The 20,537-nt window shown below is 38.9% G+C and overlaps 1 protein-coding gene across 2 annotated transcripts in view; it reads right to left on the bottom strand.

Annotated features, from left to right (window-relative positions):
• Positions 1-4,817: 4,817 nt before the first annotated feature.
• Positions 4,818-20,537, bottom strand: part of tmem121ab (transmembrane protein 121Ab) — a 54,019-nt gene continuing 38,299 nt past the window's right edge. Inside the window, exons 2-3 of one of the 2 annotated variants that reach the window (XM_044107488.1) lie at positions 6,582-7,611; positions 4,818-6,494 (exon numbers count right to left, since the gene is read on the bottom strand). In XM_044107488.1, coding sequence (XP_043963423.1) covers positions 5,835-6,494; positions 6,582-6,779 — 858 coding nt within the window. In that variant the 5' untranslated portion in view covers positions 6,780-7,611 and the 3' untranslated portion in view covers positions 4,818-5,834. Of the gene's footprint in view, positions 7,612-20,537 lie in introns of both variants that reach the window. The other variant, XM_044107487.1, reaches the window with a different exon arrangement.

Genomic DNA, 20,537 nt, shown 5'->3' on the forward strand with positions numbered 1-20,537 from the left:
TGATAAAAACAGCAATGTGCTGTAATCAAAAGATTTCTTTTGTGACAGTAATATACTGTAAAGTTGATTACAGTAAGGGTACTGTATTTTTACAGTATAATGCTGGCAACCCTGCTGCCAGCATTATACTGTAAAAATACAGGGCAATTTGTTACAGTGTGGGTGTGACAGCAGAATGCACAAGGTGACAGGATTCTGAAGGGTAGTTTATTTAGGATGAGTTATATCCTCTTGCAGGTGACAGATGATGGACAGTAAACGGTGTAATGCAGTGTATGCATTGAGGCGTAGAGACCAGCTAACAGAATCTAATTGCTCTCGGATCTCCAACAGCATATAATGTAAAGACACAACTGAGATAAGATCCATTGTAGGACAGGGAAAATGAATTAAATAGACTAAGTCAAGAGCAGTCCCTCCAGGTCCCTCCTAGTCATGAAGGACTTTATACTGTTGTAGAGCAGTTAGGTATTAACTTATCATCCACAGACAGTTTTGGTTAAAAAAAAAAAGATAGAAATGTCCACAAACACTAATTATCATCATGACGTCATGATAGCTTTGGGCTTTTAAGGATATGTTTGACTGTTCATTTTCAGAGTTGAATTATAATTCATCATGCAAACTGAATATTTTTTTTAAAAGAACAGAATTCATTAGATTTTCTCTAAGTCACAAAAGGTTAAAAACAGCCATAAAAAAAAATTGGAGTGTCAATGACACTAACAATGTGTATGCAACTTTAATTCACGTTTTCCTCCTGAGATAAAGAGATTAAACCTAAATATGTAAATTGCTTTATTAAAGAACTGCATATTTGGAAATATTTCCTATTTTCTGCACAGACATATTGCCATTTAACCTGTATATGTTGCTATTTTTTAAGTTTAGTGAACAGCACCAGGTAGCTGGTTGACATCAGGTGAAAAGAAAATGCTGCAGAGATAGAAATGATTAGTTTTCTTCTTGGATTTCTAAATATCCTGAGCAAAGCATGATAATCCATCGCAACACCTAATGCATATTTTAGACTTTTTGCAAAAAAAATAAAAATAAATATATGTGCTTAGGTTGCAAACTCCTCCAAGCTGTCCTAGAATTGCCTATTTGCAAGATGATTTTTGAAAAAGCAGACAAAATACATGCTAAAGCAGATTCATTATTTCTCATGTCCATTTTATTTATTGATTTATTTCCATCTAATGGCCAGTCATAACAGAATGAGCAGGATCAGTTTTCTACCTCTGGTATCTGTGCAATCTGACAGTCTCTTTCCCTCAGAATCTCCTCTATAGAAACATATTGATTTTTCAGGCTGGTGAAGTATTAAATACTTAGGAGACATGGACTAGTTCTTTGTGTTTGTCTGTTTTCAGTCCAGCTCTCCATCGTTAAAACTGTGATATATGTAATGATGAAGCTACGCTGCATCGCTGGAATTTTCATATTTTATAGTTCGGATTATTGTTTATTGTTTTTGTTATTGCAAACCTCAACAAAGTTCTTTTTGCAACTCATGAAAACATTAGTAAAATCTTAACTAAAAAAAAATTAAAAAAAGAAGAAAATGTGGCCACACAATAAATGAGGTAGTAAAGAAATGCCAGGACAGTGGAGGTATTTGGGGGAAAAAAGAAGAAGCTCTTTTGCCAGGAGAAGCTGTTTGCACAGAGAAGTGCAATTATTTCCACCGGACAGCCTGGGCTACAGGCAGCCCAGTTATTCAGCCAGGATTTTACAGCGAAGCACCGGGTGAACTTTGATCTCAATTGTGCTTACCGCCACAGCATACTTCTGCAGCGATTCAGTTCTGACAGGAGGACAAAGTGAGGCATGAGATGGTAGAAAAAGTATTGTAGCGCATCTTAACTGACTGTAGAGTTTTGAACAGCAAGAGTTGCAGAATGTGATGAAACAAGTTTTTTTTTTCTTGATAATCGGCTCACCTTATATCTGATAATTTACACGCATTCACACATAAATGTCTTCATTGGAACTGTTCCACGTAGATGTTGAAATTTAAAAACTAAAAAACAAAAACTGGATGCACAAATGTAAATTATTGTAAATTTTTGTGTTAAAAATTTACATGTAGAGGCCAGGAATCCTGATCAACCAGTGAATGCTTCTAGGTCTACTTATTTTATGTGCTTAGGTTGCAAACTCCTGTACTCAGGTGATCTCCATTCAATTTCATGTGAGATTAGTAATGGCTGGATGTCTGCTGAATATTTATGAAATCACTCATTTTATGTGTAGTTTTTTTTTCAATTGTTATTTTATAGAAATCAGTTTTCTAAGGATTTTTTTTCTGCAATTCTTTTTGTCAAAAGGCCCAATTTTGTTGATTATGATTGATTTACAAAAGCAATAAAAAAGGTAAAGCATTCAAGGAGGTGAGAGGGTTTCATAGGCACCATCTACACACACTGAGAAATGTTTGGATTAATATCTCTTAGCAAGTTGCAAAAAAGTAACTGTTCCCATTAGCAAACCTTTGGCACAATTACAGCCTGATATTAAATCGCTCTTCTTTAAAGAATTGTAGAAAATGTTTTATCCAATAACTGGCTTAGTAAATCAGGGCTGAAGATGCACCTGTATGAACTTGTTGCTGCCAGGAAACTGAATGATCTTTGATTTTGTGTGCTGGTCTGGTTCTGATTGCTTGCTGTTTCTTTTTGCAAAATTGATTATCTTGTGATCTTTTGTAATTACTGCTACCTTATAATGTCAAGCACTTAAATCAGAACTATTTTAAATGCAGAGACTTGTTATTCATTGCCTTGATTCAGCAGCAGAAGGTTCTTCAAATGATGCTTTTATGCTGGATTAAGTGCATCGGACCCATGGAAAAGATGCAGGCACACAACACACCCAGATTTAAAAGAAAAAAAAAACATTCAGGAAGTGGCCAGGTTTTCCATCTGCAGAGTAGAATACAGGATGCATCTGTCAGGCTGTCAGATGAAAGGAGTCGGGTTTCTTCTACCCGATGATGATGAGAAAAATGAGACAAGGAGCAGCTGAAAAGGCTGCGGGTTTATAATATCCTCAGAGTTAGGAAGAGTTTAGGTTCACTCAGGAGTTGCAGCTACGCAACGACAGCTTCCAGGTATACTTCACACCGAGTCGGAAGAAACTTGACAGGTGGATGGCGTTTTGGGAAGAGTTGCAGTGAGACTCATGAAAAATAAAAAACTAACTTCAGGCTGCAGAAGCTCATAGCGCTTGGATCAGTATGATTATGTATCCACACCCTCACAGTAAACCTCAGAATGTTTGGATTACTCTCTAAGTTTGGATCCACAAGACCTGATCACAAAAAGCTGCAATGCCCCACCTGATTGCTCTAAAAGAGCATGTACTGTGACTTGGAAAAGTGTTCATAACTCCTTAACGTTTTCACATTTTACAATACAAAGTAAGGCAGAACAGTGCAGTGCAACCAACTGCCTTCTGAAGTCTTGTAATGACTAAATAGAGTTGACATTTGTGAAATTTAATCTCATTATTAGTGTGATGGAATCATGGAGGGAGAGCAGTACTCTGAGAAGCAGCTTGAACAGCTGACTGAACAGATACAAGTCATGCAGTCCAGAAATCTAGCCTTTGTGGAAGAGAGGCGAGAAAAAGCTGTTAAAAAAGCTTTTTTTTTAACAGAACCTGAACCTAAAAATGGTTCAGGTTCATGTTTTCCAAGGAAAAAGCAAACTTGTACAAATGTCCTCTGGTGAAATGCAACCAAAATTAACCTTTATGAGTGGACTTGAAGTCTTTACAGAGAATAAATAGTAATTAATAAATAAACTTTCAGTCTTTAGATGTGTACATATTCAGCAGAGATACTTAAAAATTGCCTCTTTAATTGTTAAAAAAAAGAAAAAAAGCATTAGTTCAGGTGGCTGAGACATATATTTTTGAACAAAAAACATTTTTTGCATCCTTTTCCTTTCACAAACATATACTGATTTTGTGTTGGTGTATCATATAACATCCCAATCAAGACTATTGTAACACAGGTTTGTGTTGTGACAAAATGTGAAATAGTTTTCAAAGCACTCTAATCAAAACTAGAAGAAAGTTAGAATTTAAAACAATTTAAGTTATCCAAAAGTATTTGTATGCAAGGGATTGCCAGTTTTTCTCATTTGCATGTTTTTCCTCTGACCCGTGCTGTTAATAGAGGCAGCTCCTTCAGCATCTGACAGCTTCTCTTTGAGCTGAGATCAACAATTAACTTTTGTTTCTCCTGTTTCTGATGGCTGTAAAGTGGTTTAACTCGTGTGACTGACCTCTCTGCCTCCTTCTAGGATGTTATTACAAAACTCTGTGAAAATCTGGAGGCAACTCATTCCCTCGGGATCAAAGAGGAAAAAAAAAGTTAGATTTGGTACGGAGACAGAACAGAGAAGATTACTGTTAACAGAATAACAAAGCAACTGGGAAGGTGATAATGAGAACTGGGACAAAAAAGGGGGACGAAGCGAGGAAAGGTTCCTGCATTTTTATCTAATTTTAAACATGAATTTGTTGCCTCCGTTCTGAAAATATTAAGCCTTAGGCAGAGAAATAACCTTGTAGGACAAACCAGGAGAATGCTGCTACGTCTAAATGTTTATGCACCGGGAGGGAGGCTTATGTACAAAGTAGATGAGTGATTGGTTATAGGTTGTACTGCTGTTGGAGAAGTTTGTTACTTAAAAACCCCCAAAAATCAAGTAATTATAATAGACAATCAGATAGAGAGGAAGAAACAATTCTGTTATTATTAATATTATTTTATTTATATTTTTATTAAAACATTATTGGCCTCCAACATGTAAAGAATGTACATACTATAATAATAATAATAATAACAATAATAATAATAATAATAATAATAATAATGAACTGAAAAACTTCTTCAGTTTCTTTTTCTACATTGTTAAATTTTATTTTGTCTCTTCTTTGTCTGAGATATGATCTGTCAGCCTTCAAAACTTGAAATACTTTTTTTTTTTGAGGAATGTACAGAAAACAACAAAAAAAAGAGCGTAATCTTTACCGCTGTCGTTTTGTTCTCTTTTTGACATTAACATACCTCATTTTGTCTGCAGATAATGACACCCAGGAACAGCTTTCCACTTAAAGTTCCAGCGCCTTTCCGTCAGATGTGCCTGCACTTTAACCCTCTCTCTGCTAGTGTTATGTCGCTGAGTGCTGCTGTTTTCATCAGACATGTGATTGTAAAGCACCAAAATGGCAGCCTTTACGTAGCTCTGTTTTTTTTTTTCCTGCTGAAGAAAACACAGAAAGCTGCTGACCTTGCGCGTGCACTCTGCAGAGAGCGCATCATGACAGATTTTTTTTGTCACTTTCCATCTCTGCTTCACACTGAGTGCTTTGTCCTTTGCTGGAATATAAAGGAAATGCCACAGATGCACTGTCAAAAAAGTGACATAAAAGAAAAAAAAATACAAGCTACTCACTGAAAGGGAACCAACTGTCCGTTTTACAGAACAAAATGCCACAGGGCTGCACAGTTTGGAGATGTCTTCTTAGTAAAGTTAGAACTTTTAAAATATGTTAGACAGTTAAAAACACAACAGCACAATTTAAAAACGTTCTGATTTAGTCTGCACGCTTCACTTAGAGTCAAGTGTAGGTTGACAGAATTTTCTGACAGGCAGGTGTTGCTAAAAATCTCTTTTCTTGATTCACTGCAGTTCAGAAGAGCTTGACAAGAAGCAGAACTTCATCCTGTCATGCAGCTGATTTCTCCATCCCCCTGCTCTCCTTCTCTGCTGAAGCTCTCGGTCTGTTTCTAAGGGGACTAAATCTGGCGCTGGCGGTCATGTGTCTATAACATCCTGCGCCGGTGAAGGTTCATGCGGCAGACTCGTGGCGTTAGGCAGCGTTTGCGTGTGGGCGACGGAGTTCTGCTGCAGCTCCAGAGCCATGGCGTTCTGCGGGTGGGGAAACTCCTTCACCTGTTTGCGGTACTCCAAGAAGGTGGAGGCCTTGGTGGCGATGGCCACCACGTTCTTGCCAACGAAGATGGTGGAGACTCGGCTGTCCTGGAACAGCACCATGTTGACGCCACGTATGAGGATGGTGACGACATTTATGGTGACCAGGCTGAGGACCGGGTACAGCATCATCTTCTGAGGCGACATGTGTTCGCCCTGCATGCTGATCTCACTGAGGGACACACAGGGCAGGATGAGCAGCAGGATGTAGCAGTAGAAGAACATCAGGCCTTCTGCCCAGATGGGCAGACCTGTCCGCTGGGGCTCCCACAGGTTTGCTTGAATGTCCAGCAGGTCCAGCAGGTCCAGAGCAACCCAGAACAACCGACTTCTCATGTCCTCCTTCTTGCGGAAAGTTCTCACATATTCCATGCTATCCAGAGCCACGAGAACCAAATACAAACCCGGCACACACACAGATAATAGCAACGTCAAAGCTTTCCGTGCCACTGTTTCCAGACTCTTCCTGTCAGCCTTGCAATTCTGGAAGACAAAGTAGAGTTTGATCTCCAGGACAAAGATGTAGAGAAACCATAGGATCATGGCGTATCCTCGTCGGGCCGTGCGTACCTCGGCGCCAACCCACACCGCCACATAGCGTAGCACAATGAGGAAACAAACGTCCCCGACCAGCACTATGATGCACACGCCGATCTTCCTGGGACCCTGGTTTTGCTCCACCAGGTAGGCATCCATGAAGGCCATGCTCGTCATGATGACAATGGTGGTCAGGCACACGTGGCGTTTATCTGGGGGCGGCAAAACCATGTTGAGGGCACCAATTGGCTCTCACTCTCAAGCTACAGCTTTCAAAAGTAAAAAGTAAAATAAATTAGAAGTTGATGTGCACTGTGGAGACCCCAGACTATACAGGCTGGAGGATAAAAGGTATTTAAGGTGCTTTGACTGAAGCAAATGTCAAAATAAAGCAGGGCTGATGCTAAAATACCACTTTAAGTGAGTGTCACAGTAGACCATACAGGATGGTTTTTGCAGTTTGGAAGTGGAGCTTTCTGTGGAGATATGCTGGCTGCTGAGTCCTCTCAGGCCAAGTGAAAACAGGAGCCTCCTCTTGTCAGTCAGCGCACTTCCATTGATCCAGCCTGGCCTCCCAGCAGCAGCTACACCCAGGGGCTCCACACACAACTCACCATGACTGATTGTAACCCGTACACAGTCAAATGAGGGATGCTCTCAGAGCTGTCTCGCTCTAATTGACTTGTGATGGGATGTTGGGACACGGTGCCGCAGTGTTGGAACGTTTATGGAGGTGTTTATTTTTGGATGAAACTGTGTAGGAAAAGGTGGATATGTGGGCACGGCAGCTCTGCATGTATGAGAAATCCCTCTTCGTATACCCCTGCAGACGGCGGTGCAGTGTGTGTATCTCCTGCAGTGTGTAAGGAGGGAAATGGAGGAGAGAAGGGAGAGGAGGCTGCAGTGGCCAGAAGCCCCCAGCCGCCATAAATCAAGGAGACAGCAGGTCAACGGCCCGTGAGGCCTTGCGTCTGATGCTGGCTTCCCCGGGGGGAGGCTCTTGCTCTGGGCTGAAGATCCATCCTGCCTCCTTCCTCGTGCCACGTGCCTCCCTCTCCACAGCCTACAGGAGGGAGAAATGAGGAAGGGAGAGGGGGGAGGGAGAAAGAAACCTGTCAGCACTACTGGGCCATATAACACAGTTTCATTGCCAACGGCCCATATATGAGAAGCAAAGTAATGTGTGTCAGCTCGGCTCAAACGTGGCCTGTTTCACTATTGATGGGACAGAACATATTGCTCACGTAACACTGCTTCAGGATGTCATTACCGCTCTATTGTCTGTGATGTGTCATGTGACATCTGGATGCATTGCTTAATAGGCTCCCATGGCAATGGCAATGTATTCACTCTAATGCGTTGCCGTTTAATTCCGGCTCTTAAATTAATAGAGGACTTATTAGAAGAACTTACAGGAACCCAATTTTCAAGTCTCATACAGCAGCTAACTACTCAGAACATGCATTTCCCTTTTTCAATATTACTTGGCAGAATGATGGGTTTAAATGTCGGCCATGTGTTCATTTCCTGATAATATTTTTAGTCAGTCTTGGGCAGCTTCCAATCTGAATATAGGAGACCATAATTGCAGTATGTTGTACAAATGCCATGAGTACATTTGTAGGTACTCATGGCAAAATAAACTTGTGTTTTATTCCAGTACCATGTTCTCACCCTGAATATGGGTGTAAAATAAAACTTTATGGCTAACAATATCTCATGCTAATGAGTAATTGTTTTTAACAAAATCTAAACTCAGACTTATTAAATCTAGAAAGTATTATCTTGTAGTAAATGGATATTTGTGAAGTTTGATGCCTTCATTCTCTTGGTAAAAAAAGACATTCAATGCTAAATAACGAAAATATATTTGAGATGACTCAAAGGCAATCTGACTGTAAAAAATAAATAAATAAATAAATAAATAAATAAATAAATAAATAAATAAATAAATAAATAAATAAATAAAAGCCAAGAAGACATGCCAGGTGCTGAATGCCCAGCAGGAACCCACCTTGGGCATTGGCCTCATCCATAAATAAAACGGCATGTGTAAACATTAGCATGAACACAGAATGGGGCTGGGTAACAAGAATGTCAACTGAATTAAAAGAGCAGAAACATCTCCTTCTGTTCAAATGTGCTTTACCTTAGCAGAAACCAGAACTTGTCGTTCTGCTCTGTTCTGTCGACTCCTGCTGTCACTGGATCCCTCCGGCTAAACACTTATGAATCACATTAACGTTTATGTCAACCTAGATACCATTTAAATCAAGATATAAATGTACCACTCTGAAAAGCCTTGGCAGTAATCCTACAAACTCTGGTTAAATAAAGTCACTTTGAAAACTTCTGTAATGTAGACATCCAAAAGTATTCTTCCACTCCAGAAAAAGAGCAATTAGGGTAATTTAGTTAATGTAGTGACCCAGATAGAAACATAATTTAATATGCAATATTCTCTTTAACTTAGTGCTTGGCAATCCAATTGGTTTCCTTCAGTCTATTCTGGTGTTTCTCATTGTACTGTAAGAATAATGAAGCTCTAAAAACTTAATAAGCTTGTATCAGAGCTGAGAACATGGTGAGGCTCAAGTTTCAGCAGCTAATCGCTGCAGTAATAGTGACCTCATTTTGATTCTAGCAAAACCTGAAATAAACACAAATGCTATGTTCACTCTAGCGCGTGTTTTCAAAGGTGGCTCCTGGAATGCAAATATGACAAAAATTCAGAAAGTGATGATAACCATCCCACACCGAGACGAGGGAATTACAAAAATCTGAGTAGCAACACACTACAAATCATTATACATTAAACATTATTTAAACATTAAAGAGGAACGCACGTCCATGATAATTAAACCCATTTCAGAGTACTCACTGTCTCTCAAATTGGGAAATTTTATTTTACATGGGTACTATGACTCTTCATTTCACTCTAAGCCCATTGGTAGGCTATCAAATTTTTTATTTGCTATGTTTCCATGGCAGTAAAAAAAACCAAAAAAAAACAACAAAAAAACATATACAGTTTTTTTTGGTGAATGTTACCGATACATAACTCATAACTAAAAGTGAAAAAAAAGCAACTTTTTTGTATAAATATCTCATGTTACAACATAGACACCTGTGGCTTATAGATCTACAGCGGGTGTGGCTTATACTCAGGTGCGCTCAATATAGTATATATATATATATATACATATATATATATATATACATGACTTTTTCATTAAAGCCCTCTCAGTGTGGCACATGTGTGCACTGAATGAACACCGTGTTGTTTTAAACATGGCCTCATGCAGAATATTAATATGTGGAACTAAGTCTGCAAAAATGCTGCGGCTGCAGTTGAGAAGATTTCCAACCCCCACCTCTCTGCTTCAGCCACAACTACTTAAATAAAACCTACTGACAGCAGACAATCCCAGCACACCGTCTGACACGTTCAGCCTAAATCAGTAGCTACAACTGACAGCACAACATCAGCTCATGTTGTAGTGGCACCATCTGACTGCACCGATAGTCTTCCTCCAAGATTCAATTAAAATTCTATAAACTCTTTTGTCACCAATGGATATATCTGTTTTAAAAAAAAAAATTGTGATTAATTGCCGTACTCATCAGAATAAAGATAACTCAACATCTCTGCATGTTTATTGTTATGGCATCTGTGAATATGGAAATGAGTCCTTTGCCTCCCCTCTGCAGCTTGCTGACAAACACATAAAAAAACAGGTCATGACAGCACAGTGAGGCGTCCGCTGAGAATGTTACATAGGAATAGAAAAACAAAGATAACACCAAGGGTTCAGTTGACTACATCAGCATATAGCCAGTAACATGTAAACAAATACAACTTTTCTTCTATTGGCCAGCCCTTGTTATATGCTCCCTGGTTTACTTTTTCTCCTTCATACTCTATCTGTTTTGGGATTTTCCAATGCACTACCCTCCCACACATATACACATACCATTGTCTTCTTTTAGCCTACCCTTAAAATTGATTTTTGAGTCTTATTTTTAGATCTCTGTAATTTGCTCTTAATTTCCTGTGTAACATCATCCTACAAGATGTAATGCAGCTTATTCATAAAGAACACTACATGAGAAAGTTTTTTTCCCCCTGAAAAGGGTAACAATGAAGTAAAAAAAAAGAAGAAGAAAAACACAAGCCTGAATCGTTAGCCCCTCAAGTACAAAGCCCTCATGAGTTTTTGAACATTTTAGAACAATTGCTAACCTTTTAGCAGCATTGATTAACTTCATTCTGGCTTTAGTTTAGGTCAAATGCAATAACTGCAAGTGTGTGTTGTAAATTGCTCTGCCGCTATGTCTATGTCTGGTATTTGGAGACTTCTACTTCTTTCCCATCACGGCGAACCGAGCTCACCGTGTGAGTGTTTTAAGTATGCGATGAATAAACATGAGTTTGTTTTCAGACCTGCAGCGTGAAATCACTGGAGGAAAATTGGCCTCTTTGAATGTGATTTTTGAGAGGTTATCTTTCATCAGGCAACCCCATCATTTAAAAAGCCCACTGTGTACACTAATAGATCCAGAGAAAATGCATCTTTTGTAGTGCCTTGTGACAATTTTGATTGGTGCCCTTGAGTGCAGAGCAGAAAAATAACTGGGTATCTGAAAAGCATCTTGATTTATGGTCAGGCAGAGCAGGCCCAGCATATGAGTACAGCACCAGAATTAGCCTAAATTGTAATCCAAGTGAAGATTTGATTGTTTAAAACCCATTATGTGGAGCAGCGCTTAAGTATGAGATTAAAATCACAAGATGGTGATTAATTGACTGATTAGCAGCATGCTCTGGATCATTAACGGGCAATAAAGAGGACAACACCCACTTATGAGGAACATCATATCTGCACCAAAATGCCATTCATTATCAGAAAAGACTTTGGGATTCTTTCCCAAATGAACAGATTAGAGGCCGAGCTCTAATACAAAAGTGGTAAATTGAGTGGCTTGAGAAGTCTGGGGAATTATGACTGGAGCATGCAAAACATGGATCCCAGTGTGCCAATGGCGTAATTCAGTTTGAGAGATGAAACTGGAAGCAAGAGATTAGATCAGAGATTAGATGATCATTAATATTTTCAGTCTTTGTCTTTATGAAATGACAGCAGGCATTAACAGCATCTTTTAGTGCTCTCTGTGCTGCATGTGTAATACATAGCTCAAGGCTGAAGATCAGTCATGGATGTTAACAGAATTAAAAGGAAATTTAGGAAGAAATGTCCACAGATATGAGATTGGACAGATGTGACAACCCTCATTTCATATCTTTGCTTGAATATCTTTTCCTTGTAGGAGCAAAGGGCCTTTGAGGGTAGCACTCTGTGTAAAGCACTCCTCACAGACTTCAATTACAGCGTATTAATTATGGTGAACTATAAATAGTGAGGATGGAGGACTGCGAACTGGTAGGACAACATTCCCTCACAGGGGGAAGCTATTATACTGTCTGTGGTCCAGGTTATTATCTCTCTGGCCAGAGTTTCTTTGTCAGAGGGTTATCTAACAGTCTGTGTCTGTAAAAGTCCACAAGGCTCCACGTGGATCACAGCAAGAACAGACGTTTAGCAGCAAACACCATTACAACAAATTTTATGTTGGTCTGTGATTTTCAGTGCTATTCCCTTCCTCTTTTAGCATTTCGAAAATCAAAACTGAAAAAGCAACTGAAAATCTGAACAGTGTGGTATGCATCTGTGGAAAAAAAAATCCAGGCTTGGCTGAGATTCTAAGCTGAATAGATGAACAGAATAGAATAGATGGACAGTCAAGTCTTGATGGGTTTTCGGTTGTGATAAACTCTTTCCGTCTTCAAATGAGTTTCAACAGAGGATGTTGAAAGTTTGGGATTTTTTTAAGAACCTAATCCTCCTTAAACTCATCCTGTCTGAGGTTTTTTTTTGGTTTTCATTCTAGTTATTTACTCATGTTATCTAACAAATTTAACAAAGTTGTTAGATTTGTTGTCACTAAAGAGAATCATAACATCTGGAAGTGTAGTGGCTTGGAGGATTTGTAAACTGCAAATCGAATTAAGGCATGTTATCTGAATTGTGCTTTTTCCAGGTTGTTCTTTTGAAGTTTTTGACTAAACAATTTCCCTTTATTCATCTTGTTTACTTAATTAACTGTGTCCTGCTAGATTGATGTTTGTGTTTTGTGAGACAAACAGTCAGCAGATCGGTAAGTCTTTCATCCCACTGAGGCTTTGCTTTAATGTGAATATGTTCTGACACTTTGTACACCTTGTGAGGCTTGTGAGATTGTGCTTGTTTACAGCAGAAAAAATCATTTTATTCTGCAGCTGTGGACTATGTGCTTTTTTTTTTTCACCTGTAGGCTTCAAAGGAGAAGATGTTTACGCTTTCGAGTTGCTGTATTGTTATACAATAAACGAGCAGCGTTATAGCCACAATTCTGCTTATTTTTTTTTTAACCACATTCTTTCAAAATCGGAAGGATCATCTAATGTTTATTTCAATGGCAGCAACATGGCAACGGGATGGTGCAGGTCCCCGTAGTGGGCCGTTTTGTACAATATTTATGTCAGGTTGTCTTCATTAGGCCCAGAATGGAGACCATATGTTGTCTTGGCCGCCGGCCATCTTCGTCATCCCTGCAGGTGTTCTTCACCGTCCTTTGTGTTACTGTACAGTCAGTGCTTGGCTGATTTTGGCAGAGGCGGCAAATTGCTTTAAGCTTCCCCAGTACACAGACTACAAGCTCAGCTAAGCAAATGCTCTGAACATAGAAACTTAACCCATGTGCACTTGATTTTGTGAGTGTGTGTGCAAGATCCTGGAACGTTTAACGTTTAGCAATTTGTAAGAAATGCTCTCTTTCGAATTTTCCCAAAGTGATAATGTTCTGCCACCATGTTGATATACAAAGCACTGACAAACTAATCACTGAGTATAACATTATAAAATCCCTTGACAGATTATAAAATCTGCTGGGACTAATAAACCACCTGGTTGCAATAAAAATGCTTAATTTCCCTTATATAAATGTTAGCGCTCATACAACATCCCCCAGGTGCTGAGTAAATTTTCTAAACATCTTTATATCACTGGAATACTATATTTAATATATCACAAACTTTGCTTCAAAGCCTTCAAGGGGTCAAACGCTTTAAGGCAGGGGTGTCAAACTCCAGTCCTCATGGGCCGCTGTCCTGCAGTTTTTAGATGTGCCACAGGTACAAAACGCCCAAATGAAATGGCTTAATTACCTCCTCCTTGTGTAGATCAGTTCTCTGCTAATGACCTAATTATTCTATACAGGTGTGGTGCAGCAGAGGCAAATCTAAAAGTTGCAGGACACTGGCCCTTGAGGACTGGAGTTTGACACCCCTGCTTTAAGGCTATTCACCATTCTTAACTTTTAGCACTGAGGTTAAATATCTGAAAAGAAAAAAAAACTTTAAATAAATTCATTTTATAGTGATGTGCTGAATGCCATTGAACACGGACAGCTTCGGCAGATCTAAAAACAACCATTCCAGATTTTCCTCTACCTCTGTCACAGTAATACAGAGGTAGAGCCTTGCATTTCAATGGCTTATCATCTGATATGTAGCATATGGCAAGTGGCGCATGGAGGCTCTGAGTTCCTATGCCGTTTCTCATAAACTACTACAGGGAGTGCGTCTGCGTGTGCTCATTTACATGCTGTTTTTCAGGTGAGAATAACACTCAAGTTTATTAAAAAAAATACTTTTTACCATTTGGGAATGTTTGGGAAATGTTTAGGGAAATGTGTCAACTTGTTAAAGATGCTGGAAGAGTGTTGTGTTCCGGAGCCTGCAGTGGCTAGAGGAAGTAGCCAACATGTTGTGATGCTAGTGGGTTAGCATACTGTAGCTACCGGCCCATAAGGTAAGAGAAGTGTGTGTGATTAAACATGCATTTAAAGTGCAGCGAACCAAAGCAATATGTTACCTGATAGCGTTGTGACAAAAAATATGTTTGAGATTATTTCTGGTTTAAGAAAAGCTAATGTTGATGTTTCTGTGTATGTTGGAGTATGTATACAGAGATCATTTATCTAGTGAATTACTGAACTACAAATTGGGCTGTACAAACAGTTAGATGAGATGGTTTGTTCAATAAATAAGCTGAGAAAAATTGGGAGTAACACAGTATGTGTCTCCCGTGGGCTCATGTACATGTTGTTTTTCGGCTTTATATCTGCCGCTGACAGGTCTGGAACCGTGATATCCATTACACATAGCTGTCTTAAATTGATCAGTATTGCTGTTCTGTTCTCCCTGTGGACACTTGGGTTCTCTCTGGGTACTTTGGCTCCCATTCACAACCAGAAAACGTTACTTTAGGTTAATTGATCTCTAAATTGCCGTTTGGAGTGCGTGTGCATGATTGTTTGTCCCTGTATGTCTCAGTGCCCTGTCATGTACCAGCAGGCTGTACGTGGAGTTACCTGCTTCCCCGATGATGATGCTGGAAACAAGCACCAGATTACCACGTCCCAGCAAGGATAAACTGGTAAGACGGAGTGATAGAGGGATGCTCAGCTGGCATAGATATATATAGAGGAGTAGCTATTTTCTTGTAGCTGTTTGAAGATCAACAAGGGATGTTTTATTTCATTTTCATGTCCTTTTGCATGCCCCATTTTAAACAGTGGCTCAGAGAATCTGGCTTCTTTGTCATGTCACATTTATGCTAAAACTGCACAGGAAATTATGGATCATTAATTAAGGATTTCCAGAAAATCTGATCAAAATAGGGAATAAAAGTTAACATTAAAATGCTTCAGTTAAACATATATCATAGGAATTGTTAGGGATGTCAAGACAATGTTTTTAAATAATTATTTCTTCACATGGGTTTCACTTCCCTCATGATAGAATCACTCAGATTAAAGATTTAATTGTTATAAAATTTATTCTCTGTGATAATACTGCTGCAATCACTGAAGGCATTTGAAGGCCTTTTATACATTTTTACTAAAGGGGCTGTTAACCTTTTCAGCGCATATGCTGACTGCACAGATGTCCTTAGAGAACAAGTATTGGAAACCCAAATTTACTATTTTCACCTCCTATTATGGTTGAGTGTTGCAGATCATCTCCCCACATTGTTTGTGTGTAATAGGCATTTAAAGAGCAGTGTGTGTTGATCATAGTGCAGCTGACAAGGGATGGATAGAAAGCTACAACGCAGTTGAGTCTCCTATAATAGTCATTGTACAGGATGATGCTGAAAGCAGCACAAAAGTGCTTTCCTGCAACTTGGCCACTATGAGCAGAGACAAGGGGCTTTTCAGCATGACAGACGTGTCTTTTTTTCCCCCTGCCAACTCTCTAACGGTCATAATGTGTGCTGCATCAATCAAAGTGTATTCTTTATTCACAAAGCTAGGGAGAGGATCAAAGACACCATGCCACGGCAAGTCATCATCAAAGTGAGGAGCAGCCTCCTGGCATCCCACCCTGTATTTAGTTAAAAGAACAGGGGTTGAGGATGACCAGTTAACCATGTACACACCGGACCCATGGACCTTGAGACAATTATCATCCTCATTTAAAAGACAGAGGATAGAAACATCCTCATTTTTAAAATGGTGTAAGGAAATGGTGAAAAATCAGCAAATGAAAAAAAATAAAAATAGACTGGACTAACCATGAGGTATCACCTATCTAACACTTTTCATCCAAGTGGTTTCACATTTCATTTGCACTTTGATTCCTGTGATCGTAAAGTCTTGTTTGCCAGGTAGACAAGCAATTCATAGGGGACAACAACCAAAGATATTTACAGAATTGTGATATGCAACAGTAACAATTTATCTAAAGTACCGGTAACAATTTCAAAACAATCCCTGTATGTTTCAAAACTCCCTAATTCTTGAGAAAGGAGTTCCAGTTGATTTCTGTTAAAGCACTTCAGAGATATGTGACCAGTTAACCTGATAAGCATGTTCTGGTTTTTGTGGGAGAACTAAACAATTACAATTGTGTCACTTTGCAGCCCCAAAATGTATTTTTATCTTCATCAGCAGTCAATAAAAGTTTTACAGTGCATCTCTATTTGTTCTTATTCATTTCTATTTGTATTTTATTGACAAAAAACTTCAAAAATAAAGCATCTACATTTTATTTACTGAAAGGACCAAATCTAACCAATGTCATGTCCTGTTGTATCAAATCAAAAACAAAATTATCACACAAAAGATTGACTCATAATGTAAAGAAAATGTTGTTTACAATACAGTTATTTTTGCATTTAATTTTCTTTCTACCAAGCAATATTATGTTTTTCTTTATTTTTTATCTGCAAATATCTGTTTTCGCTATGTGAGCCCACTTATTGTGCTATTGGTTTTTCATTTCTTGTCTATTTTTGTCTTTGCCTCTGTGCCATTTATAGTCTACCTTTTATTCCCCTAATGCAACTGTCTCATTATTTGTGCTTGCTCCAAATTTTGGGCATGGAAGCAGCCAAAATACTTTTTACTCCACAAACTAAATTACCTTCCAAAAGAATTGTAACTAACAAGAGGTATGTCTCATACTGGTTCACAAGTTAAGAGTGCAGCAGCGTTCTGAAAAGCGTACTCTACTTTAAATGTTCAGACTAAATTTCATTTTTTTTTTAGACTTATTTATGTAGTTGCAGTTGAAAGGCAAAATTCAGCCATATTATTTCTGCTCTTTTTAGGTACTACTACAAACCAATTTTATTGCACAAAGAAAAGTAAATCTGTGCAAAAGTCAGAATTACAACCCACTAATGAATTCAAAATAACAAAGTTTATGTGACATAAACATTATAGAAGCTTTATCTTAAATACAGAAAGGGTATAAAAACTGAAGCACTGTTGACATGATACATCCCATAGGGAAGAAGATAATTATTGTTCTTGACAAAGTTGGGAACAAATCAATGAAAACTTCTAAAGAATGAAATCACAACGGGGTGAAATGACCAAAGCCCACTTCTCATTCTTCTCGGAGGTTGTATTGTTTGGGGTTCTTGCACTTTAAAATACTACAGCTTTCCCTCCCTACGTAACTTAATATAGAGGACCTCTGTTTTTAGACTTTACTCTAACACGGTTCACATGCTGTCACTTCATCAAAAAGCCTCTTTTTCTTTTTGAAACAATAAAAAGAAGTAGCACAGAGGAAAGTGAATGAGAGTGCTCATTGTTTATTTAAAATATTGATCACACTAGCTTTTAAGATAAAAGGTGGCACTGTTCTCACTGTTCCCTTAGGCATGAAGGAGCTGCTTTATACTTGTTCATAGGCGATGAGAACAAAACAGAATAAATCCATTGAGAGCCAACATTATCCAGTCTGTGCAGACCTAGATTAGAAAAGGGGAAATGTGACTAAATTAAAGAATTATAGCTCACTACATCTGCATTCAAGGACATAACAGCTGACCTGTAAAATATACGTTAATACCCAAACGTACGTTAGCATCTAATGCACTTGTCAGTTTTAATAGTGGAAACACAACCTTGCTCCTGAAGATATTACCCCTCATTTTCTTTAATGTTTCCAGAAATGGGATTCATTGAAACTAGACTGGTTATAAATCCCAGCTGCGTTGTTCATTTTTTTGAAGAACAAAGGTTACCAATAAATTAACACTGTTTTCTTCTTTTTAGTTCTTTATGTTGCAGAAGCCTTCATATGCATGTCAACATCTCCTCACTGTGATAATTGGGTTGTCCCTTCGGCTGATTGTTAGACGCCCCTTTAATTTTTGAAAGTGAGCACCACAGAAGAGCGTCAAGTGCTGCAGTCATTACTATTACCATTACCATTGCCCCCTCTTCTTTAGACGCACACACACACACATGCAGACGGTCATTTCTGGCTCTGGAGCTGTACCATGCTAACACGCTATTACACACCCTCAGGCTTTTAATTCTCCCCATGCACTGACGCAAGAGTTCAATATTGATTTGTCCATGTGATGGTTGCTCTCGTATTCATTTCTCTAATGACAATATGGGCGTGATCACACCACCACGACAGTTATTTTCATCCGCAGGATTTTACAGGGAGATCCATTTAATCTTTGTGTCAGTAACCCACCCTGTGCTCCCCCACCCCTCTCTTTCTCCACTCCCAAGCTTACTGTTTAGCCATGCTGCGAAATCCCTCCTTCTGTGTTCACTGTCACCATTTCTAATCTGGCAACCCTAAGGGAGGTGGTATCCATACCTCATTCCAGTCATGCCTGTATGCCTTTCTCCTTGCGCTCATCCCACTTGGGGGTAAAATGGCTTTCTGAAGACATCAAAACCTCACAGGTCCAATTCAGTATTTAATTTTTCAATTGCCTTCTTCCAGCAAAACACTGAAATTTAAGAGGTAGGAATCCACCACTAAAAGCTAACTTTGCTTTCTATCTCAATTAAACACCCCTTTGTCCTGCTGTTGCAGCTACTTTGCATGAAACAGATGTACACTTGCAGATAAAAGGGCAAGAAGTAGTCACCTTCATGCAGCTTTGTCAGAAGGGGAAAAACAAGGGTGGAAGAAAATGAGTAAGGAGATGAGAGAGTGAGAGTGAGAGAGAGACAAGGCAGCAAGTGCCGCTTTTCCTCTTGACTGAATAAAACGCAAAAGAGACGTGATTCACAGAGGATTTGAAGAACTGCTAATGAGCTAGGGGTTAAATCAGATACTGTAGCTGTGCTGAGGAACCTGATTTCACTATTAGCTCAGGGTTTTAGAGAAGGGTGGGTAAAAGTATGGAGGCAAAAAATGTCTCTTCCAACAAGTCGTTTGATCTTTCTTTCAGACTTAAACTTATTTTCTGGAATGCACATTAGGGATTTCATAGATGCTGGGAGAAATGTTCCTCTTTTTAAGGAGGATGAGGTGTTTGGCAGTGAAAGAAGTTCTTTGTTGCATTCAGTTCCTGTAATGCTTTTTATTTAACCAGAATGGAGAGAGTGCTTAATGAAATGTTGCCTTGAAAGTGTCTTGGGGGTTAGGTATTTGGTAAAAGTGACACAAGCTTTTTCTAATCATGAAAGGAGTAGAGATTTTTAATCAGGATTAAAAAACTTTTGTTTGTTGCATTTGATTAGTGCAAAGAATGTAGAAATGACGAGGGAAGGAGTTGGAGCAAAATTGCTATGGCAGTTGATAAACCCGGTACCCTTTCAGCTGTTCTTCGTTAACGTGACATAAATAGGTTCTAATGACTTTCATTCAGTCAGGACTGACACTAGAGCCACATGCATTGCAGGTAGATTGTAGTAAAACATTGATTAATGCCTGGTTTTAAAAATAGTTAACTGGGCTTGTTACTATTAACTGGACATTATTTTGTGCCCATTGTTGGACACCACACGGCATGATCGAACCCGATCGAACCGTTATAGCTAGGATTTCTGTTGGCTAATGTGTGGTCTCTCAGGTTTTGAAAATGGGCCGACAATTGGCCGACAAGATTGTGTAGTGTGCGCTGGGCATTACACTGAGGAAATGAGGAAGGGAGGGTCAGTGGAGAGCACCGGAGTTGAGCCTTTTTTCATCCAGTGTCATCAACAGAAAAAGAAAAAGGCCAGAAGAGACGATAAAGCTGATAATTAAAATGAGGTTGATAGTTTTAATTTATCGTGCGATTAATTGATTTATTGTTTATCACTGGAATATTATAAATCAAAAATATTTCCACTGTGTTTTCCTTTTGTTTTTACTATGGCTGCTGCTGTCAAATGGATGTTGGCTCATATTCTGTTATTTTCTTGGGCTTATTAGCAATAATGTATAGAGTCACTGGGGAAAGAGTTTTGAAGCTTTTGGCAAGTTGTGATGAACAAGCTCAGCAATGAGCAGTTTGTGTTTAGATAATGATGCTGTGCAGTTTGACTGCGGGACTCGATTCAGCTGTTACCCTCAAATATTTAAATGTGATTTACTTTCAGTTTTTTATTCTGGCTCTCGGAATGAGTGGAAGCCTG

The sequence above is a fragment of the Gambusia affinis genome, linkage group LG22, assembly GCF_019740435.1.
Source record: "Gambusia affinis linkage group LG22, SWU_Gaff_1.0, whole genome shotgun sequence".
NCBI lineage: Eukaryota > Metazoa > Chordata > Actinopteri > Cyprinodontiformes > Poeciliidae > Gambusia > Gambusia affinis.